The 24,504-nt window shown below is 36.6% G+C and overlaps 1 protein-coding gene across 3 annotated transcripts in view; it reads left to right on the top strand.

Annotated features, from left to right (window-relative positions):
• Positions 1-24,015, top strand: part of KRAS (KRAS proto-oncogene, GTPase) — a 34,247-nt gene extending 10,232 nt beyond the window's left edge. The window contains exons 3-7 of one of the 3 annotated variants that reach the window (XM_067559261.1): positions 238-416; positions 4,201-4,360; positions 13,301-13,416; position 15,083; positions 20,478-24,015. In XM_067559261.1, coding sequence (XP_067415362.1) covers positions 238-416; positions 4,201-4,360; positions 13,301-13,416; position 15,083; positions 20,478-20,594 — 573 coding nt within the window. In that variant the 3' untranslated portion in view covers positions 20,595-24,015. Of the gene's footprint in view, positions 1-237; positions 417-4,200; positions 4,361-13,300; positions 13,425-15,082; positions 15,084-20,477 lie in introns of all 3 variants that reach the window. The other 2 variants (XM_067559259.1, XM_067559260.1) reach the window with 2 other exon arrangements.
• Positions 24,016-24,504: the final 489 nt, after the last annotated feature.

Below are 24,504 nucleotides of genomic sequence, written 5' to 3'. Positions count from 1 at the left end.
CTGTTCTCCACTCTGCTGCTGGCTTGCTTGCTGCATGACCTTGGTCATGTCATAGAATCATAGAATATTAGAGTTGCCTCAGTTTGCCCATCTTTAAAATGGGATGGCTAATACCTGACTCAGGGATGCTGAGTCTTGCTTAATGTTTGTAGAGCATTTAGAGATCATTTGTAATGTAGAATTATATAAGTTCAAAGTCAGTCATGTTTAATTTAGAGAATTTTTCTGTCTTCTCAGGATTCCTACAGGAAACAAGTAGTAATTGATGGAGAAACCTGTCTCTTGGATATTCTTGATACAGCAGGTCAAGAAGAGTACAGTGCAATGAGGGACCAATACATGAGAACAGGGGAGGGTTTCTTATGTGTATTTGCCATAAATAATACAAAATCATTTGAAGATATTCACCATTATAGGTAAGTTTATTATTATTATTATTTTTTTGAAGTGAACATAGTTATAATCATGATGATGCTCAAAAGAGAAAAAATGGCTTGCTTTTACTCCCTTGGACCAAATGATGGGCTTGTTTCCTATGGTTCAGTTAGTTGTGGTATAATATTGTAACCAGAGTTCCAAAGCTGCTATTGCAGTTGATAGGCCATTAAAAATATAATAATCAATCCTTTAGTCACTTGGCCAGAAATTATGCTTGGAGCATTACACAGGGTTTTGAGTAGGTTGAAGCTTCCGGGAAGTTCCAGAAGTAGGGCAGTTTTGAAAGATAAATATAATTAAAACAGATACAGAAATCAGGAGGTCTCAGCATTAATATCCCATTGAGATGAATGGAGTTGATTTGTATCTCTCACGCAAATCCTGCCCCCTCTGTGACCATAGCAGGCACCTTTGGAGTTAAAATGGAGTAGTTGTGCTCTGTGTGTGAGGTATGAAAAGATATGAGGATTCATGTGGGCAATGAATGACCATGGCGTGAACCAAAAAACCCATCTCCAGGGGGCCTTTCTGTCTCTGCATAGCAGGATTTATGAATGGAGCCTGGGGATCTGCTACTTAGGTGTTTCAGATTAGACAACCAAATGTAATGTATGCTTTGAAAACCTGATTATAGTAGCTATTTATGTATTAAAAATGCCCATTCCATAAATATATTATAAAATATAAAGAACAACTTTTCCAATCTTGACGCAACCAAAAATCCATGCAGGTTATATAAGGATAATAAAAATAAACACAAATTATTGGTCTGCACCCTGAAGAAAAAGATTAACACATTTGGGCTTTGGACCAAGGGAAGGGGAGCAGAGCATGCTTCCGAATTCAGGAGCACGTTCAGAAAACACCCTGCGACGTGCTCCCTCCCATTTATAGTGGGGATCTTCAGCTCACACGTCTCCATCCCATGGATATTAACGGTGGGAATTTGGCATCAGAGAGTGGCAGTCTCAAACCTTTCACGACTTAATAAATTAACATCATCTTGAACTCCACTCAGAAATATACTGAAAGTCAATGCAGATCCCAGAGCACTAGAGTAATGTGCTCCCAATGTGAGACCCGGCCATGGCATTCTAAGTTCAGTACTTGGACTAGCTTCATTTTAAGAATTGTCTCTATTTAGTCCCATGTAGAGTGCATTAAGCAGCCTAATCTTGTGGTGTGCAAGCCCACATCATGGGGGATAGTGGAGGAAAGGCACATGTGAAAGAAAGCATTAGACCATAGCTGCTACCTGAGCAGCCCATCATCTGTTGCACACTTGTGTTACAAATAGCAGTTGCACTCCCTCGCTTAGGCGACTGAATGTTGTAGGTGCTAGCAGCTTCCCCCAACACTGTTTTTCTTGTCAAAATTAAGTTGTAGCTAGCCAGCCTTCATCTGAGACACACATTTATGCAAAATGTATTGCTGCCAGTATTTCCCAGTTGCCTCGTGTGTTGAACAGGAGAGGAGACCATACAAATCTGGGGAAATAGTGATTACATTACTACTTAAAAAAACCAATCCTCCATACACATGATCATCAGACCCATAAAAACGGGTTTCCTGTGTGGTTATAGCACAACTTATTTTTATTTTTGCTTTAATAGTAAAAGGAACATAGTGGTTTTTATCTGGCTTTCTATATTTTAAGTTATACAGTTTGGCTTTTAAACCCTTCTTACAGAGATAACACAACTGTAATTGTGTAAGAAGGCTTCTTGTTATACAACCTCTCCCCAAAGAACATTAAGGATTGAATTCTGGCATTAGTACATTATGTTCACACATCAATGAACGAGTTTGTGGACTGAGATTGAAGGTTCACAGAACTAAATATCTAGTAAAATAAGAAACCATAGCTATGTTAATTAAGGAGTAAACTTCCAAACTGTCTGGGTGGGAGACAGAAATTTAAATTAATGATTGGCATTCTTTCAGCAGCATTGTTGTCTTGCCAAATGCTTTTTAATTCAGTATTTGAAAGATGCTTTTTAACTAGTATTTGAAAGAGGGGTTCACTTACCAAAGAAGGTCTCAGAGAAAAGTAAACCAGTGATTTAGAGAGACAAATCTTAAAATCTCCTCCTGCTAGCATAGATGACAGCAGTACTGATTTTAATACAGAATGACAGCTATTGTGGGTTTTTCATAGTATTTTATTGGTTAAAAAAGCTGAGATAGCATGTGCAAAAGGAAGAATTAGGCAATATAATTATTAAGCAAAAAAAGCTGTACAATAAAACATCGATCATAAACAATTCTTGAGCAACTTGCATGTTTTCTAAATGTGAGAAGACAGTAAATTGAGACACTAATGCTGGGTCTACACTTATGGCGGTGTCAGAGTACAAACTGCATGCACAGCTAGCACAGGTATAAATAGCAGTATACCCGGTGGGGCACTGCTTAGGCAAGTAGACACGCCAGAACCTTAGGGTATGTACTCTACATGGCTCTCTACACACCCAAGCAATGCTCCCCACGTCTGCATTTCTATTGTTAGTGTAGTGTCCTGCTGCTGGAGCCTTTCCCTGCCACAGTGAAAGGCTCAGGCAGTGGGGAAAGGCTGTGATGTGGGGCAGGAGAGAGAGGCTCTGGTGGGACAGGGAAAGGCTTTGGTAGGGACAGGGTTGGGGAGTGCTGTGCACAGGATGATGTGGAAGTCTCGGTGACAGGGTGGTGCTTCAGGGAAAGGCTGTGGGGGGATGGGGTGGGGTGGTAGAGAAAGTCTTGGTAGGGGAGGGGTTGGGTGCCACTTGCAGGGCAAAGGAAAAAGGCTCTGGCAGGGAGGGTGGCGTGGGTGCTGTGCCTGGGACTGGGGAAGGGCTTCCCCTGCCTCTACCCACCAGACCCTTTCACTGCCACATGTAGCTAAACCCGTCAGCGTGGACGCAGCGTGCTTTTCACTGCAACATGTAGGTACGTGTGCTCTACATGCCAGTGCGAGTGTAGGCAAGGTCTTAGAAGAGGAGCAAATAATCGATGCCTCTAATCCTAGCCTTGGAAACAAATTTCTTGCTCACATTGTCTGGCCAAGAAGAGGAGTGGGAAGGTGGAGACGGTCTCCTCCTAAACCCTGTCACTGCTCACAAAAGCCATCACACCTCATTTATAGTTAAGAACACTAGTAAATAGGACCTTGCAGCATATTTGGAGACCTTTTCCTACCAAATTATCCAGTTTTGGTTCAGCTGTTTTGCTAATCCCTTCAGGTAGGGAGTTCAAATACTGTAATATTAAGTTAGACTTTTCGAGCTTCACTGTTGCACTACTCCACCAGACATGAGTAGGAGTTTTGGCTAAATGGGACAAAGCCCCTAGGGAATAAATCAAGAACACTATGTTGGCCTGCTTCTCATCCACACAAACGCCCTTCATGCTGCTCTGAGAGTGTGAAGGGACACTAAAGTGGGGATAAAAGTAAAGCAGTTATAGTGTAAATGGAATCATGACTCATGTCATTTTGGCTCTGGGAGTCCCACTGCTGTCAATGACAACTATGTGACTTATACGCATGCTCTGTTTTTGAGTTGAAATGCTAAATCTGGGGGAAAGGCAGTAGTATCAACTGGTTTAACTGTTATGAGATGTTTCAAATAATGTACACAACGAATGAAAAGAAACTATAAGGTACCGTTGGCCCATTTGAAAATAATAGAAATGTCTAACTTAATTTTGTTTCTTCCCCTAAAATTCTACTGTATTAACAATAGTAACAGTATTGAAATAAAATCTGTTTCCCTTTTCTTTTTTTAGGGAACAAATAAAAAGAGTTAAAGATTCTGAAGATGTCCCTATGGTGCTAGTAGGAAACAAATGTGACTTACCTTCCAGAACAGTAGATACTAAACAAGCTCAGGACTTAGCAAGAAGTTATGGAATTCCTTTCATTGAAACATCAGCAAAGACAAGACAGGTAAAGTTCAAAACAAAACCAAGGCACACAAGCAGAATTCCTGCTTGAATCTTGAAGGTACCAGAGCATTCAAAACTCCAGCAACTGCCAAATTTTGGTGTTAATACATATTTCTTTAGACGAAAATGTTTGGTGTTTTGCCATTCTGTGGACTCCCAGACAACTGATACTCATTCACTGATCCATGATGCATTTCTACTGTTCAGGCTCAAGGAAGGAGACCCAGACCTCTGTTGCATTCAGCTACTAAGCAATAGAATATTTCTTCAAGTTTTACTTGATTTTTAATAGCTTTGAGAGTTTCACTTAAAAAAAAGAGGGTGTGAAGGACATGAATCACTTTCTTAGTGAAGGTGTTCAGCAACCAGATAATTAACCAAAGTTCTGGAGTTCTGAGATCTTGATCTTGGCTAGCAAAAAAGTGTAATTTCTATTTAGAATCAGAATAGGGCTATTGAAGGAAAGAAGGTATCTCAAAGAGGAATGTTGTTGCACACTACCCATGTGGTGGGTGTCTAGATTCAGCCTTACACTGGTGAGTAAAATTCTTTTGGAAATCCATGTATAAATTACATATTTTACATGTCCATAGAATGTCCGGATTAATGCAAATTATGTTAATTTGCCACTGCTACCCAGTTTTATGTCCATCTTTAATCTAATGGACTAATTCACACAACCTCTAAATAGAGAGTAAAATTTGCTGAGAAGAAAATTCAGAGGAATTGTAAATTGGATGAACAGTAATATTTGGAGCATAAACCTATGTCAAGGAAGATTCCAAAGTTGTAAAACTTTAGGACTGAAGGTAAACTAGAAAAAGTGTGTTAAGTAAGCCATATGGCGTACAAACTGGCTAATAATTAGACATTACAATTCCTGTCTTGGAGGTCCTGCATTAATGTGTCATTAAAAAGACAAGAGGATAAAAATGGAAAAATTAGGAAATAAACAGCAAACAAATACTGCTTTGAAATATAAATTCTGTACTATCATTTAGTGTTGCAATTTTTTGTTTCATTTTTTTTAACAAAGTCAGATCATTGTTTTAGAAATCTACCTCCCCTTTACCTGTCCACGATAGCTTTTAATGATACTGTTGCTAAAATGTTTTAAATGACTTCTTAGGAATACATTTCAAAACAGAAACATAATTTCTGTACCTGGCCTTTGATTTCTTTTCATGCCTACCGATTTTCTTTTCATGCTTACCTGATACAAAATTGCTTGCTCAATCACCATTCAAAAGTCTGTGCAATTTTATCTTTGCTTAGAACTCAGTTTAAGAATTGTCACAAATCTGTCTGGTATTTGATTTTTTTACCTCTTAATAGGATTAGGAGATTTTTAAAGAGTTTATGCCCAACATTCAAGTAGACTTTAAAAGGCGATATACTAGCCTGAATAAACACAGATGAAATTGCTTGTCCACTGTCACATTTTAAAATCTTGGTCAGAGACTAATGATTCTGGGTGTGTAAATTTTGGGTATCCATTTGAGATGTTTTAAAGAGGGCCTAATTTTCTTCAGAAAATGCTGAGCATACATCCTCAGAGAAATAAGGAAAAGGTGTCTCAAGTCTGAAACCCAGACATTTAGGGACACAAAATAACTAGTCACTATTGAAAATCTTGCCTTCTAGGAATTGAATCAGTAGATATCTTATTTTATTTTATTTTTTGGTAAATCAATAATAGATTAAGTACCTTCTTATGGAACCATAATGATGTGGTCTCAAACACACACAATATGGTCAAAAGGGAACTGGATGAAGAACATTGTCTTTAATTTTACCAAGATGCTACCTTGAATGATACTGTGTGGGTATGGGGGAGGGAGAGATGTGCACACTTTCTCAAAATAACTTCTTTTAAATTGGGTGGTGTCAAACATATAGCCTCTGGGCCACATCTAATCCACATGAAATATTCACACTGTATAGAAGTTAAGCTTTCATTTAAGAGAAGTTTTTAGTCTTCATGGTTGCAAAGACTAACATTCTGTTCATGTTTGAAACTGATGCAGTGATGTCTTTTGAAGGCTGCAGAAAGCCTGAAACAATGAGGTAGAAATTTCTTACCCCTCTCCCCCTTAATCTTATTAGTGTATCAGCTCTAAAACTCAATAATGACACTTCAACATTAACTATTTATTTGCTGACTATTTTAGCAGATAGAATGGGGGGAATAGGGTGAGCATGAAGCCCCAAGGGATCTTGGAGTTTCTGAAGAGAAGGAATGCACAGTGGAGAAGAGAGGGGAGAGACAAAAGGCTTGTCCATACACACTTTGTTTCAGTTGCAGGAATAAATACCTTTATGATGATATAACTGTCTCCATCCTGGGGGGTTGCATTAAGTACTTAATTCAGTTTTTGGTGCCAGTTTAGTTTCAATAAGTACAAAAACTATGTACAGAAGGCCAAAGACAAAGAAGAGGATATATTTTGAAAGAAGGGTGGGGAAAAGCAGAAATGAGAGTGGTCTTAAAGGTGAGCATGTTTTTTCAAAGTGATATTGAATGTGACAATAAGGTACTTAACAAATAACTGAAGGTTTAGTTACTGCATAAAGGTCATATTCTACCGTCTTTGTGCCAACTTTGCATTGAAATCAGTGGGAGTTCTGTGGATTGAGGGGAGTGTGCACTCCATAATTTATATCATTGTCCATAAATAAAATTTGGCCCTCTGCATCAAATAAGTCTGACATCTGTAAATAACATTAAGGTTAACATTATTTATTCATCAAATAGGTGAATATGTCTTAAGCCCTATGTGCAAAGCATACTGTTATGTTTTATGAGAGGTATTGCATCACTTTTAGTCACTTTTAGTCCATATACTTTTAGTCCATATACCTATGTCATCTATAAGCACAAGGGAATGAGTTCAGGCTAGAGGTTCTTGCCCTCTGTATTTCGTTTTCTGTGTGTTTGACTTAACTCATAGAATCAATTCAGCCTTTGCATATGAGAAAGCAACTCCCAGTGAAATCAACAGAAGTTGTGCCCCTTGGAATTAGGGATGACTTTGGTTTTTTAAGGCTAGATTTTGCAACTGTTGCACATACCTTTTTTAAAATTAATTTTATGGGAGATACACAAAGAGCAACTTTAGGACTGAGCCCAAAATGTGTTTGAACATAGGGTTGTACATTTTCCTTCTGTGTTACTTACTTTCTTTTCAAGCCCTAAAATAGTATTAGATTAAAAGGAGAGTGTGGCTGTGTGCTGGTGAGAATTCCCTGAATTGTAACTCTTGCCACAAAAAGCTTTATTTATTGTGAAGAATGCATATTTAGACACATTTTGAAAATGTGTTTTAATGAAGTTTAATATAAATTACTAATTACTTACTTTCTATTTTAACTATCCATTATATAAACACATAGGTCCCACAGGGGTGAACATGGAGTTCCAGAGAAATAAAGGGTGCTTCATTTACAGAACTCCACTTGTGCAAATCTCACTGTTGGGTTAGGGCTGTAGACATTTAAAAACTTAAATATAAAAAATATAAAAATATAAAAAATTGGAACCAGCCTGCCATTTGCAAGTTATCATGCCAAAGATCTATGTAAAATAATGGTACCTTATCTAACTGTAGTATGCAGCCATTATGTTTTATTATGTGGGACTGGTAGCATGATCTGTTGTTAAAGTTGACGCACACTTCCCATAAGACCCCTCAGTTGCTTGTAACTTTGCCAACTTCAACTATTCATGCTGAAGTTGTCCATGCCTGGTGTCTGCTTCACGCTGGAAGTTTTTTTGGGAAATTTCAGCAAAAGCAGTTCAGACATTTCTGAAAACAAGGCTAGGGCAAAATATATTGTTTTGCTCATGTTACAAAAACATGCTCACTATTTTTTTTTTTTTAAACTCAAAACCCCTGCTTTGGAGCAGGGAGTTGAAATCTGGGGGATGGTAACCTTTCTGTCAGTGATATTCCTGGAATGGCACCCAAGATTCCTGGGTCTTGATATTCCTCTGCTGTCAGCACATAACTCTTTTGCCAGTGGATTTCACAGATATCTCAGTGCAAAGATGACAGTTTCTGCTGCTAAGTGGCAGAGGTCTGTGTGGTGGACCTAAAGGTTCCAACTCTGCATAAGACCCATACAGACGCTAGTGTCATGCTGCATGCTGAATTTTTTTTTAAATTTGCTTTTTTAAAACCTTGGAAATCACACACAACAAAACATCCAAACACTATTAAAAGAACATGATTAAGGCTGCAGAGCCAAACACTCATAAATTAGAAAATTACAGAATTAAGGTTGCCTATGGAACTTTAAATAGTTCCCCTTGTGTGTATGCATTATGAGACCGTCTTTATGTACATGATCACATACTTTTTTTTCCCCACTAAGTGCCTAGGATGGATGGTGGTCACTTAATGAGTAGCTGTTTGATATTTTGTTTTATCTTCATTGTGCAATTTGTGGCCCCAGGCCTTATTTGCTGTACACTTCTGAAGAAAGAATTATTAATTTTCTCATGGGCTTTTTTATGGCACTCATCACTATACCATCTGAGTGCTTCACAAACATTTATGAATTTTGCAGTTCACTTGTAAGATGAGAGTGCATTATTTATTACCATATTACAGATGAGCAGATGTGGCCTAGAGAGATTAAAGTAAAAAATACTCACTAGTTCTGGGTGTCGAATTTACAGGCTAGGTTATTTAAATCAGTGATTCAAATCACCAGTTTTAATTGTGATTTAAATCAGCAAGCAGGAAGCCAATTAAATGGTTTTAATCTTGTTTTGCATTTGTACTTATTGGTTATTTTCCTAAAGAAAGGTTGATGGTCATCTGTTGGTAACCATTAAACATGTTGATAAGACTACATATAGCCTTTACATGAAATCTTGTTTCTTTTTGTTAACCCAGAGGATACATTATATGTAGATGTATTGATTTAAGCAATTATATAGCTTAATTTACACTTGGATTCTTAATTTTAAATTTTTTATTATGTTGGAAAATGATGAATGGTTAATTTTTTTACTTGTGACTTGTGTCAAGATCAACATGGATGGAAATTAAAAATTTTAATTAAATAAAACTACCTTAAATGTGCTGGATACATAAGAAAATAAGTTTATCGAAGTATTTTGCATTTAAAATTGATGTATTAAACAGAGGTATTATCTGTAGTTAATTAATTGAACTGAATGATTTCAGACATATCCTTCAAGATTTTAGAATTGGTAGCACTCACCCTCTCACACGTTTTTATTCATAGATTGGAAGAAGGAAAACAAGCTTTGTTGCTTTTTCAAATCCCAATTGATGTTTTTAACTTTGAATGAACTAGTAGTTGAATTGAACTAACTGAATAAACCAAGACAATGAAAATATTTTCTCTGTACCTGTAGAAGAGAATACTGCTGTCAGAAACTGACTTAGCACTTCAACAAACTCTAGTTCCAAATGCTCAGCCAGTAACTTCCACCACTTCAGTGGTTTTACTTTCTTTAAAACTTGGCAGCAACCATGTACTGCTTAATATTATTCCATATTTAATTAAACAATTTTAATAGATTCTAAGTGAAGGCCTTAAAATAGGTTAATTTCAAATTTAATTTTAAATAGGTTAATTTTTTAAAAATAAACCTGTCTTTAATTTAAATTAAAAATATCCAGTTTAAATAAAAATTCAGTTTTTATTTAAATCCATTTTTATTCACCTTGGATTAGATGTTCTTTTAAAGCATTATTTGCAAAAGGACAGTATATGAATGTACTGTAGGTACTCTGGCCTTTGTTCAGATACCTTTTATTTTTGTAAATAGTCACATTTTAAACGAGCCATCTGGCTATGTATGAGGAAACTTCAACAATTCAACAGCGTTTCAAAAACACTGTGCTGAGAGGTCTTTCATATCATGGGTCTTTAACATGTTTAAAATAGACCCGCACTCAACAGACATATGAACTTCTCCATTAAAATCATGTAATATATTTAATTTTGTAGTTGCTTAAAGAAAAGTGTTGACATGCTGAAAAGGGCTATGTTTTTTGTGGTGCCACTCTGACCTTGAATTACAATGAATTTAATAACTATATGAAATGAGCCTACAAAGAGAAACAGTAATGCAAATTATTTTTTTTAAAAAGTGTTTACAGTTGCTTTTTTAAACATATCACTGTGGTGACTGACTCTTTAAAAATTTTCCCTCATGTAGATTGTCAGTTAAACTAGCAATATCTCTTGTTAAAAGATGTTCTTTATAGAATGACTTCTCTAATCTGGAGTCCTAATGTTATATTCTTGGTGGTGGTAATAGCAACTTCTTTTCTCTCTGTGTGTCTGTTTCTCTGTATCGCTAACGCAAAATCAAACTCCTGTTATTGGTGATGGGGATGTTGACATTATGAAGTCGAATGAAGGCACACCCTCTAATTTCTGATATCAAAGCTACAGAATCAAATGACATATTTCTTCTGCAAACCAGTAAACCACAAGTATCTTGATTCCTGAACAGCATGTGCTATGGCACACTGCAGCTGATCACTGTTTATTCTCTTTCTTTATGAATAAGATCCCCCACCTCCCAGGAAAACATGAAAATATGAGCTTTACTTGACTTACATTTTTTGTAAACATCCGTCTACAAACTACTAGGTTTTAAATATAAGAAGAATTGTCAGGCCATCAGTATTTTGTGGGTATGAGGTTAAACTCCCCCTCTTCTTACAACGGTAAATTTTATTTCTTGAACTGAATTATTTAGTTTTATCTATGCATAAACAAACAAAGGTACAGTGTGTTTAATCTTCCAGGATCAGATGGCTGTTGTTCAGAGAAACCTTCAAACAGCAAACTCTAATGTTTGAATGATTAATTCTAAGTATGATTTCTTGTGGCAGTGTTTATAGCAAATTAGAGTTAATACAATACCTGTAAATATAGGTGATTTTATTTTTGGTTCCTAGGATTCTCAGTTGCACAGTACATAGTAGTGTTTTTAGACAATTTAATAATTCTTACATAAAGAGAATCTCTAATTTTAAAGTCAAGGTTGTAAAAATGTAATTATAAAAAATTATAGAGGCAGACTGTGTGCATTGGTTAAAGTAGATTAAAGGTGAGGTAAACTGGTGTAATGTGCTCTTCTCAAGTTAAACCTATTTATGGAAAGCAGAGGCCCTGATCCTTGGATCTGGATGAGGTGTGCTCAGTGCAGGATTGGAGGTAGGTAGAGCTCCAGCTGATTGGCTCTGCCAAATTTAAAGGCTCATCCAAAATGACTGGCTCCAGGAGTGGGTAAACAGAAAGGTGGCTGACCTGTTTGTTTACCTAATTCTAGGGGCCAGCCATTTTGGGCTCTGATGCAACTTAAAACAGTCCCACAGATTTCTATAGAACTTTCTGTGGGCTTTTACATTTGGCAGAGCCAATCAGCTGCAGTTCTCTGAAGTAGACATTTGGCAACTTTTGGTTGCTGATGCACGTTTCTGCCTTCCAGCTTGTTAAGTATCTCAAGTTTTCTTCCAGTTTTTCTTTTATTGGTGCGGAGATGGCATAGTCTCACAATGCCCTAAACACAGAGCTGTGAGAGAGGGGCTGGGTGCTATAAAGTTGTCTGTCCTGGCTGTGCCACTCAGATTGCCCTCATGATGGGGGATTCTTTCTCTGGCTGGTATAGACAGTACTAAAGCCACTTTGTGTGCTAACTTACGAACCTTTTTCATCTTACAATCTGTAACAGAACTTGCTATTTCTCCACGTTGAAGAAATAACTTACGAATGATAATATACATGTTATTTCTGGTATGGGGTAAATTGATGACTCATTATTTTAGAAACAACATTTAATTCCAGGCAAATTACTTTAAAGGAGACTCTTTATGTAGTTCATCCAAATATAGTCTTCTGTTAAAATTAGGGCTAACAGTACTTGTACCTGGGGTGTCAAATAAGTTCCCATTTAAAAAAAAACAAACAAACAAAAAACCAACCAAGCTGTGGTCACTTTCAAAATCAAACACTATTGCATTGAATATTGTCCATATGAGTAGATGTTTCTTTGTAACTGTTCCTGAAATATGTAGCATAACCTTCCCTGATGTAAAGCTGTCACATACAGATCTACATGAGGGCACTTCTTTCTACTTTAAAGGAGAATTGACAGTAGCTTATGCACCCACCTGACCAAAGAATGGCAAGGCCCCAAATTAGAGGTATAGATCTGCCTGCCTACATAACTCCAAAAAATTGGAATGGGTAACTGAGGAACCTTAAATAGAAACATTCATCCTTAGTTACCAAGCTACTGTACCTATATTGTGCACTAAAACAGTCACAATCCTAATATGATATGGGACTTTAGCTGAGCAATTCATAATGTTGATAACTCCTCCATCCCCCACAAATTGGTCCATATCCTGTTTTGACCAATTTCTGTCTTCCTACAAAAATGCTGAAGGGCTTAAGTACAATGCAGCATAGTGCCTTTACATCATCCAGATCTTACTCCTTGATTTTTAAGTCTGCTTCCAATTTGTTCATGTCAGTTATAATAGCACTTATGAATCCAAACTTAACTCTCTCTAAATATATTTTTAAAAATGCATAAATGTCAAATGTTTTCCCTAGCAAAATTGGTTACAGAAATAAGTCTCAAAACTTACCTTTAATACAAGACAGGTATAACGCGAGTGGGGAGCATCAGTTAAAGAACACAGAGCCACAGAACCTATCTGTGACAGCATAGGCACAGTGCTCCTCCTTTCCTCTGATAGGCAGGCTCTTGCTTTCTCTCTGCAGAGTGAATACGAACACAGCCCTTAGATTTACTTGTGCTCCATACACCTACATATCTCAAGTAAAGTTCATACTTTCAGTGTTTTTTCTGCCATGGGTATCCCAGTACATCATATTTGTCAATAAAGCAGATTTTAAGGAGTTGTGTTTTACAATGCAGAGAGTGGAGGATGCTTTTTATACATTGGTGCGAGAGATTCGACAGTACAGAGTGAAAAAAATCAGCAAAGAAGAAAAGACTCCAGGGTGCGTGAAAATTAAAAAATGCCTTGTAATGTAACAGGGTAAGTTTTGTAATAGGGTAAGTTTTGCAAATTAATTTTGGACAAAAAGCTGATAATCAGTTTCACATAAATCAGATATTTTACAGCTTCTCAATAGTAATTACATAATTTCAAAATATAAGTACAAAAATAATCAAACTTCCACTGTTCTCCTTTATTAACATTTAGTTTTGAGCTTTGGTTTCCTAGCAATAGAGTACTTTCTAAACAATATCTTTGCAGATATTGGTATGTTCTACTTTGTGGTTTTTGACAAATGGGTAGGAGGAGGTCCATGCTCTGAGTGACCTTAAGCAAGCTACTTAATCTCTGTGCTTCTGTTGCCTGTAAAATAGGTATATGTGCCAACTTCATGGGGAGTGTTGTGAGGAAAAATGTGTATATTCCACAGTAGTGAAGGCCATGGATAGATCTTCAAATTGCTTTACAAATAGCTGATCCCCTCTCTTCAACGGTCAACTGCAGTTTCTGCATCTGAAAATGTAAAGTGCTTTGCCCAGTGCAACAGAGAGGTAGTGTCTACATAGGAATTAGAACACAGAAGTTCTTGAATCCCAATCTGTCCTGCCTCACTCTCTGAGCTGAAATAATTCATTTGATCACTTCAGGACATGCATCTGAATTCTCTCCTATGCCAGTTGTAATGCTATCAGGTTTCATCAGACAACTGATTTGGATCAGAAGGAGGGACATTGTTTGTCTTTTAAAATATCTTTATTGTTTAAAGGGGGAGAAAGATTTTTGGTAATGAAATAAGAAAAATACAAATATAAGGACAGTGTAAAGTTATATTAATCATCTCATAAAACTGTTTAATATTTTCTGGTTCATTTTATAAGAACTAAGAACCAAAGCCAAGTGGAAAGAGAGAAGCTATGAGAAATGAAGAAAGATAACGTTCAAGACATAGCATGGCATCAAGAAGTAATGCATTTATTCTGTTTCTAGCACTGTTTCACCAGATACTCAATAGAGCGCCCTGTACACATTGCCATTCCATTAGTTCTGTGGCTCTGAATGCAGCAGTGCAGATCTTGGGTTATTTCTCCTCACTCACTTGACGGGCTGGATGATGACCACTCACTGCCCACTCTCTTTGTCTTTGCCAGTGTGATTCTTGTCTCACTCAGAGCAACATGCAGGAAGGCAGTGGAATCTGGCAGTCATTTATGCTTTAAGGAATGAAAACTAAAGAAAAAGAGAAATTCCACCTCAACTATGCCTCTCGGCAGTTGTGCTTTGCCATTGGGATCATGAGCATTTTAACTACCCTTTTCAAGGAAAAAAACCCAAAAAAACTCCACAGCATCATTGAAGTGAGTGACAACTATGAAAGACAAAACCAAGCTGCATAGAGGTTCTCTCCAAAATATTGTCATGATGAGACAGTGGCTGAGGGCAGTTCCTGTGGCTGTGACTGATTAAACCAGCCCATCCAATTCATGCACAGGGGAAAGAAGCCTTCCCTAAGATAGCTGCAGATTAGGAGAAATAGTACTTGAAGACTTCCTGAGGAATGGGATGTCAATTAGTTCCCCAGTTCCTTTTCCTCTGGCCTGTAAAGTGTTTGAATAGATCAGTAATTCATGTCTGACAACTAAATCTTATTGGGAAGCTTTGAACTCCTCCCAGGAGTTCCATATGAAGTCTTTGAGGAGGGTTCCCTGAGTGTCAGTACTGGTCTCTTAGTAAAGGTCTCTTAGTTGCTTGGTACTGTCCTTTCTCAAACTACTATACATGCTTTGGTGGGTCCCTATCAGAGAAGGGAGAGGTATCTTATGACTTAGGGTCTGAGTTGAGCCCCAGGACCCACTAGGAAAGAGAGTCTTCACAGAGGATTGAAAATTACATGGTTGTGTGGGTTTTATTCACTTTGTTCAGGATTCCCTTATAGTCCATCCAGCAGATCATGCAGAGCACCCACATCACTCCTGACACCTGGATATTTGCTAAATCTGCCCAGGCCACATATGCTCTCAGAAGATTTGAGGGATAAATGGCTCTCCTCCCCTAGACTGGATTCTGCAGTTATGCCTTGCTTAAAAAAAGATATGTCATTTATGGAGTATATTGGCTTAAAAGTTTTCATGGTATTAAATTTGGAGTTTATTGAAGAAAGTTGCACACAGACTTGTTTCTCTGACTGTTGGGAGTTACAGAATGAGGTTTTCTATTCTTCTTTTCCCAGAAAGGTTTTTAAAATAAAAATCTTAGTCCTTTTAGCTGGGAATAGCCTGAATGTTGCTCAGGGCTCCCTCAGATATTCCATTAATGTCCTCTGCTCCTCCCTAGTGGCTCACTGGGCATTATGGATTTAGCTTATCCCAGCTCTGTATGATAGCTGTTCACTTCAAACAGGTTTGATTTTTTTCCCCCCTTTTAAAAGAAATGCTGCATTCAGCTGTGTTTCCTTAAGCCTTTTCTTCAAGGAAAAGTAGTCACTCCTTTGCACTTAGGACACAGGAGGGGAGAGAGAGACTCAGGAGGCTACTTCCTAAGTATAAGCTTAATTCTGGTATTTTGGAAAGAGGCAGCTTTCTTTTGTTCATGGAAGTACCTGGAGGTAGACCTAAGCCTTCCTTCTCAGCCATAAGCAAAGGTTTTGGGCTGTGTTGACCTCTTCTCTCTGGCTTTGCTTGGGAAAGAGAGGCTGGAATCCCACTTTCTTTGTTTCTCAGTGGGAAGTAATCTCCTCAGACTCTTGAATTAATTTCTATAGTTTCTCGAGGGTATCCTCTCTCTATTTTCTTGCTTCCCAGAGTAGTAGTCTTCCCCCAAATCAGGAGAAACCTTTCTGGACACCTGGTTCCATCCTCCCCCAAGCCTAGTCAGAATATAAATTGCAAGCCTGTATGGTCTGAGGAGCTCCTAGGATGCCTGCTCAGTGCAAGGAAATATGATTATTAAGTGAAAATAAGTTTCACGTGTATGCCCTTGAGGTGTGATCAGTCATGTTAGCAATCCTAGCATTTAGAAAGCTAATCTGGAGAAAACATGCTCAAAGTCTGATGGCATAACAGTAGCTGTATACCTGAATCATCACGATGGCACAAGTAACTCAGCCCTGCTGAGGGAGTCTGCCCTTTCTTAGGGTATGTCTACATGGCAAAAAAAAGGCTCCCTACCTCCCTATGGCAGTGAGTCTTAGAGCCTGGATCTACAGACCCATCCTATGGCACTAAAACTAGCCATGTAGACATTTGTGCTCAACCCAGGGAGAGATGGTGAGTTTCAATCTGCACAGCTATTTTTATTGCTGTAGCTGAAGCACTGAGTTCCTGAACCTTAGACCCAGGTTGAGATTCACTGTTGAGTATGTGGGTTGTGAATTTTTTTTTTTTTTTTTTGGGGGTGTGTGGCAGGTTTTTTTGTTTTGTTTTGTTTTGTTTTCTGCATAGACATACCCATATGTCTCCTCTCAGTAAGAATCTACTTGTTCTGGGTCAGCTTAACTGTACAGCAGACCAGCTAAGCAGATCTAAGGAGAATGGCCCCCACAGACTGAAGTCTTTTAGTGGATATCCAGAACCTTGGGAAAACTCATGATAGAGCTGTTTGCTACTAAATCCAATGTCATGTGCTTGCTTTTTTGTCAGCAGGCAACCAAACCCAGCAATGATAGTAATGAACACATTTGTTATTTCATGGAACTTTTCCTGGTTTATGTATTTTCCCCTCTTGGTCATCATGGGACACTATTTAAAAAAAAAAAATAATTAGGATTTTAAAAAAATCATGTTTTGGATCAGCTAGCTTGTGCAGGCCTCAGTATGCCTATCTACTGATGTTGTCCTGAAGGGTAAAATTGCTTTGGAGTTACGCAGTAAAGCAGAAGACACCTATGCACATCTGGCTGACTTTGTCTGTGATAAATCAACCCAATATTTTAACCAATGCAAAACCTCCAAAGGATACCTTACTTGAAAATGTTAGTAGCATTCTAATACAGTTGAATGCCTTTCTAGGGATCTGAGCATAAAGTTAACTGTAAATTAGGCACCAAGATGACACAGTGATGGTCTTATTAAAAATGCAAATATAGAAGCTATGTTTGAACTTAATCTTTTAATGGGTTCATTAATTGTTTTCAGGTTGTAAACAAAGTTGTTTTATGGCCTTCCCACCCAACTCCAAAAATGTACTAATTTCCCCTCACCCCTGTTGGAAGTATACATTACAATTAGACCCTTCTTTTTGTACTGTAAGTTGATTTAGGTCCTCTTTAAAAAACAGACAGACAGAAACAAAGTTTAGAAATAGAATCCAGTTGATAGGAAAGAGTTTTGACATTCAGAGCTACTTAACTGTTAAACTACTTTAAGTCTTAAATAGTATCTAAATATTGTCATCTTCTTAGTATGAATGCAGGATAGAAGCTGATTTATGATCCTGCAGTGGGCTCTGGGATTGTGAATTAAGTTCTCCCCCTTCTGGAGTATGGCCAGTAGAAAGCCTGCCAACCACTGACTGGTTTTAATTTTAAAATATGACTTAAGCTGAATATAACACAATGAATTTTCTAACTGCTGAACTGAATAAAGTGAGGGCAGCTTACTTGTGTATCTATCCAAAACACTTCTAGACTATCATCCTTCTTATTTTAACCATACATTGTTGTATTTTGCATATATGCTTTTTAGACTAGGGAACTGGTTGATGATGTGGCAGAACTCTAACAGATTGCTGGATTTATGCACAAATTCTTTGCAGTGTTGTGGTCTCTTTTTTAGAGATGAATATTTTGTAACACTTACTTAAAATCAATGTTCCATTAAAACACAATAAGCTAAATAAAGTAAAACTATATACTGAAGGTGACAGAAGAACGAGAAAAGGCAGCAATATCTAATGCCAAATTTAAGAAACAGGTTATGGAGAGAATTCCAAAACTGAATGCACAGAGAGATTTCAGTAGGAGGCCAGAGGGGATGTATGATTTGTAGATATGGTTGCACACTCCCATATGCAATATTCTCTTAGCCAGACGTAGTACTATCAAATGATTTGGGGATCTTCCTTAGCTGTTCTTGTGATATTGTCAAGTGTATCCATATTGCATATGCAAAATCAGAAATTTCTCACACACTAAAGGGTAGATGTATATACAGATGCATGATTTTAATTCATAAGTTTTGCAAGCACATTTGAGATCTACATAGCAAATTGAAATCATTTGAGGAGATCTACTGAACTTAGCGTCATTGACCCTTTATCTCAAGAAGTCTTGTGTCAGCAGGATTTTGGATAACTTTCCCACTCCAGGACACTATGGTATAACCCAAATTTTGAAATAATGTTCTTTTTCTATTGGTAGCCAGATTAAGTGTCTGGGGTTAAATGAAAGGTAAATAAGGTCTGGAGTTAATTTTGAATGTATAATTCTTTATTTTGTTTTCCCCTTTAAAAGACTCTTGTATTGAGTCTTGATATTATCAGCCAGCAGGTGCGTTAGAGAATTTACAGCAGAACCAAAACCAGTAAAATGCAAATATTCTCTTAACTGTTAAAAGATTTGGTCTGCAAAACAAAGCAATTCAAAGTTGAAATGCCATACTTAAGTCTCCCCCTATTGTACAGGTTTTGTAATACACACTATATAAAAATACTGTTTCCAGTACCTGCAGTAGGCACAGTAGAATTAATTTCAGCCTTAACTGTGAATCTCCTTAACTTTCTTTGAGGTTAAGGCCCTTAGTGTTTGAATATAGCTTTATATGGGTTAATTTCTGTGCATTTATTTTAACGATATCTTAAAAGAAAGTGGGAGGAATCTTTTTGTGGAAGCTTCAATGTTCTGTTACACTTGTATTTAGCATCTTTAATCAGAGGATTTTAAACGACTATACAAATGTTAATGACTGCCCCTGGGAGGAAGATGCTATTCCCTACGTTTTACTGATGGGGAAACTGAGGCACAGAATGGTCATCTTGCTGAGGATCATGGGTAGTTTTTTGGGAAAACTGCACATAGAGTTCTTGATGTCAATCCTGTAATTTAACCATGAGACTATCCTTCGGCCTTTGCAGTGGACAGTAACTGTTGTTTACTGCTTTGGTTAATGGAGACTTAATGCTGCAGTATGTACATTTTAAAATTGCATATCCAGCTACAGCACCATTGTATCTTATCTAGATACAGATTGTTTACCTAGATGCAGATTATTATGGATTCATATTGTGCCTTAATATTAACTGTCTTTCAAAGTTTTAAGTCCAATATTAGCATTTGACCAAGTTTTACAGCAGAACAGTACTAATTAATGAGATCCATTGACCAAACATTTAAAAAACAAGGGTACTGCACAACAGAATATACTATGTTCACCTTATTTTGACCATTTCAGTTTATTTTGTATTTGGAAGCTGTTACAATGTATTGTATATGCACATTTGTTTGAAGGAGCTATATGGTTTGTGATATAGATCTCTTTAAATGGCTTTTAAAGCCATTTGTGTTGCCCTTTATTTGCAGCTTGCAACTTAGGATGTAAGGGTCTATAGCTGATAACAAAGAACTTTTTTCAGCTCCAGTGGTAGTAGTCTTTGTTTTTACCTGTAGGGCTTGATTTCTGAACCCATTTCTGCAGGTGTGTGGTTTATTATTCTGAAATAGCAATATTTTACACCTACTTTGTACATGTGTAAAAGAGTACATAATGAACAATGCAGTGGTGAATTGAGCCCTCGCTTTCTTGTGTAGCAAATGAAAATGTGTATATTTAAAAAAAAATTTAAAAAAATAATAACCTGGCAACTTCCAAAAACGAAAAGGTTTCCAAAACCAGTGAAGATTGCTGAATGATAACATATGTGCTTGTTATATTTACAGAACCCAAACACCTAAAAGCACAGAAATTAATAGCTTAAATCTACACCGTTGTTTGATTATATAAAGTAATGCATACTTCATCACAAGAGCCAATATACATATTCTTACTAAACTGCAACATTAATATGATCCTGCAGTGTTCAGATGAAAACAAACAAGGTGAAAACAAATGAGTACACAAATCATGGTAATTTGGTCTTATAACCACATATATTTCTTTTCAGGGTGTCGATGATGCCTTCTACACATTAGTTCGAGAAATCCGAAAACATAAAGAGAAGATGAGCAAAGATGGTAAAAAGAAGAAAAAGAAGACAAAGACAAAGTGTATAATTATGTAAATACAATTTATCCTTTATTCTTAAGGCATACTTAAGAAAGTGATTTTTTGTACATTACACTAAATTATTAGCATTTGTTTTAGCATTACTTTTCTTTCTGCTTCATGAACCTGTTAGCTTTTATCTGAATGCTTGTTTTAAATGACAGTGGAAACTTTATTTCTCTTAAGTGCCAGTATTCCTTGAGTGTTGGTTCTTGAACTAGCAATGCCTGTGGAAGAAAAAAAAAATCCCAAACCCTGAGAATTCTCTTAGGATTTTTTGGTGCATGCACAATTGCTAACTTCCTATTTTTCTTACCAATTGTGAACTTTTGTTGTGTGTGCAAACAAAATAATGAAAATGTTCCACAGCTCTTATACCATTACTGTGGTTTTTTATCTGGTTGGATAAAAGGACTAGTTAGCATAATAAACTTTTATTTCCGATTTGTTTTCTTTTATTCTAGACTGACTGCAATATTGAGAGACCAGAAGCCTTTATAGTCTTCCTGTAGATTCTGCTTCTAGGCATCTAGTCTTGTAGCATTTCAGATCAACTTCAATGAATGTAAAGATATAATTTTCACAAAGTTTTTTCACTGCAATTTGTCATGGTCACTCCTTAAATACTATATTTTTTCTATAAAAAAGAAAAATTAAAAAAAGACAATGCACATCTGGCAATGGAAAAAGTAAAAGTTCAAATTAGATTGATTTGCTATTGTAATGCTTTGCTTAAGACTTTCATTAACTTTTTGTGTCAGAAGACCCAGGTAAAATCCTGGCTCCACTGAAGTAACTGGCAAACCACCAAGTAGCTTCAGGAGAGCCAGGATTTCACCCTCAGTGTCACTATTAAGAAATACTGGAAAGCCTTAACATATGAGTAATTCAGACACTTATAAACGTTAATTCAAACATTGATTCAGAGCTTATCCTAAGAATGAGGTCAGGACCTCTAAGCTTTATAGAAGTCAGAACCATTTTTTTAAAGAGTGGCATTAAATATTTCCAAATGCCCATTTTGTGTATAATAGGAGAGGCATTTTAAAGTCCAGTAACCTCTTGAGATCTAGTAATGGCACTTGAATTCAGCTGCTTCATGCAAATTAGTTGGAAATCCACTATGCCATAAATATAGGGATGATGGAGAATTTGCACAAACATTCAGTGGGTATAGTTGATATTATGGTTTCCAGAGCCAATGTTGTTTTGTGTTCTGCAGTGATTCTTGTGAAATACTAATTTTGTTTCACAGATTAAGTGGTTGTTTAGTGGCATAAAATTGTTACACCTCTAAACCAGGTTTTCAGTGTTGTTGTTCCCAGAGTGATTACATTTTCTTGTGATTTTTCTGATTGGAGTTAATCCATTATTTTGAAGAAGCTTTCATTTTCAGTATAGCAATAGTTTGGTTAATTTGCACCAAAGTGAGAGCTGTGTTGCCAACTCTTGTGATTTTTATCGTGCAATTAGTAAAATTTGATGTTTTTCTTAAAGACTAGCTCCTGGAGTTGAGTTGACTTTACATGAAAATCTCAGCTTGCTTTTTTGATATGTGTAGCCCTCATAGTTGCAGGGAAGACCTTGAAAATCTGACTCAACTGTATGCTAAATATCAAACAGAAAAAAAGCACATAATATACATGTATTGTTCTTTAACACCTTCTGATTTGTGCGGTCCTGATACATGAGTTTTGAATGCTTGTTAGACAATACTACTATTCCCAAGTTATCCTGAACCTTTTAAACAGAGTTTGTACACTGAGTCTTTCACAGAGTAGAATTTTCATGTAGCAGTGTAACTTAAGACACATGTACAACATCAAAGGTACAGCAAGAGGACCTCTTATTTCTACACAGGGAGCGGTAGTGGCCATATTTGAAGGAGAGCTGCAAAGGTGGCTAAGGGTGTAATAAATATACAACCTGTATTGCTGAATGACCCTTAAATTTTAAAAATTATTTCCCAAGCTGCAGAGTATAACCTATGACAAATACTGAAAGATGGTGGTCGGAGATGTAATGTTAGGGCCAGTAAGAAGTGGGAACAAATCCCTGTCAATATTGTAAACATCAGGTGTTTTATTTTCAACTTCTAAGTAAAACATCTTGAGGTTGAGATTTTGTTGGTTAATTGCACATTTTTAGACACTACTGTACTATCAATGTATTGGAAGAACATAGAAGGGGATAGTGTAACTTGAACAAACAGAAGAAATAAAATCTTAAGACTCATGATTTTGTAACAGTCACACTGCATGCAAATTTAAGGCTCCTCTAACAGTTCTTGTATTGATTTAACTAAATTGGTAGAAAAACTGATTTAACTAAAATTGGTACAACTCTCAAATGCAGATGCGGTTATCAAGTATTTATACCAAGATAATTTGTTTTAATAAATGTAATCTATAAATTACCAGTTCATTTGAATTGATATTAAAATTGTTTAGATCCGCCTTTATAAGCTAACTTTCACAAAATATGCTCATCCTTTGCCACTGTTGTGCAGTTTTGTCTTAATACTGGTAGACACTTGGTGAGGCATGTTGGATTGCAGCTTACACAAGTTGATCTAGTAATTATTCTGTCTTTCCCTATTTGAAATGCTCTCCAAGAATATATCGAGATGCTATCTTTTTCTGATAGTAACTTACTAAATGAACATGTGAAGTCACTTACTACATTAATAAATTAGATTTCCAATGCCTGATAGTCGCTTTATGTAACTTTGGTAAACACCAAAAAAAAAAAAAAAAAAGTAATCAGTTAATTTAAAACTGTAATTTTATTGTTTTGATTCTTTTAACCAATACAGTTGTCCTAAAATCTTGGTTGGCTGAGATTATGTAAGAAGTTTCACAGTATAAAATGCTATTACTGTAATAGATTTCTCTAATGGATAAATTGCTACATAAACTTCCATTCTTTTATCTCTACTATCAAGCAATACAACTATTTCCTTCTAAGGCCATCAAGCTGTAAGTAACTCTTTTTATGAAGGCTACATAAAGCTACATAGGCAGTAATCTTTCCTAACATTTCCTAATAATTCCACTGTCTTGTGTTTTCATGTTGAAAATACTTCTGCTTTTTCCTCTTGAGTGCCAACTTCTTACTAGAACAATTTCTTAATGTAATATGTTTACCTGGAATGTATTTTAACTATTTTTGTATAGTGTAAACTGAAACATGCACATTTTGTACATTGTGCTTTTTTTGATGTGGAACATATGCAGTGTGATTCAGTTTTCCCATCATTTGGTTGTGTGACCTAAGAATGTTGGTCATACCAGATATTAAATTAAATGAATGACCACTGTTTTAAACTTTTTAATGTTTTATAGGAGTATGTGCTGTGAGGTGATCTGAAATTTGTCATTTTTTGTCAAATTGTACTGCTCCTATTTATTGTAATGTAATAAAAATAGTTATTGTGAGCTTTTGTTGCTATTTAGTTTGTTGCTCCTTCCAAAATATTTAATGCTAATCTTTACAGTTAAGTACCCGGTGAACTTCATGTATTTGGCAGCCCCTCTCAATTTCTCTTGCTGTTTTGATTGCCAGCCATGCCACAGTCATCTTTGCCTATCAATGTTTGTGCAACCCCCTCTCCCCTGTTTTTACTGTCACATACCCCTCTTTTTAGAGGAGGACTCTTTCCTTACGTGAAAGCTATCATGAATAAATTTGGGCAAAACATTCTAAGACACTGGTCCAGATCTTTATGTTATATAGCATTGCCAGTTTTAAGATTGCATGACACTCACGTATTACTATGAGACCCTATTTCCAGTTGCTTGTAATTTTGCCAAACTTAAATCATTTGGGCTTACATTTTCTATGCTACGTATCTGTCTCAGGTGGTGGCGGCGGCTGCTGCTGCTTATTAATGGTAACTTTTCTAAACTTCAGCCAAAATGGTTCAG

The sequence above is a fragment of the Emydura macquarii genome, unplaced genomic scaffold (genome assembly GCF_026122565.2).
Source record: "Emydura macquarii macquarii isolate MOO-44397 ecotype Brisbane River unplaced genomic scaffold, CSIRO-AGI_Emac_v2 contig_2205, whole genome shotgun sequence".
NCBI lineage: Eukaryota > Metazoa > Chordata > Testudines > Chelidae > Emydura > Emydura macquarii.
Note: the sequence above shows the minus strand (reverse complement) of the source record. Positions and strands in the feature narration are given on the sequence as shown.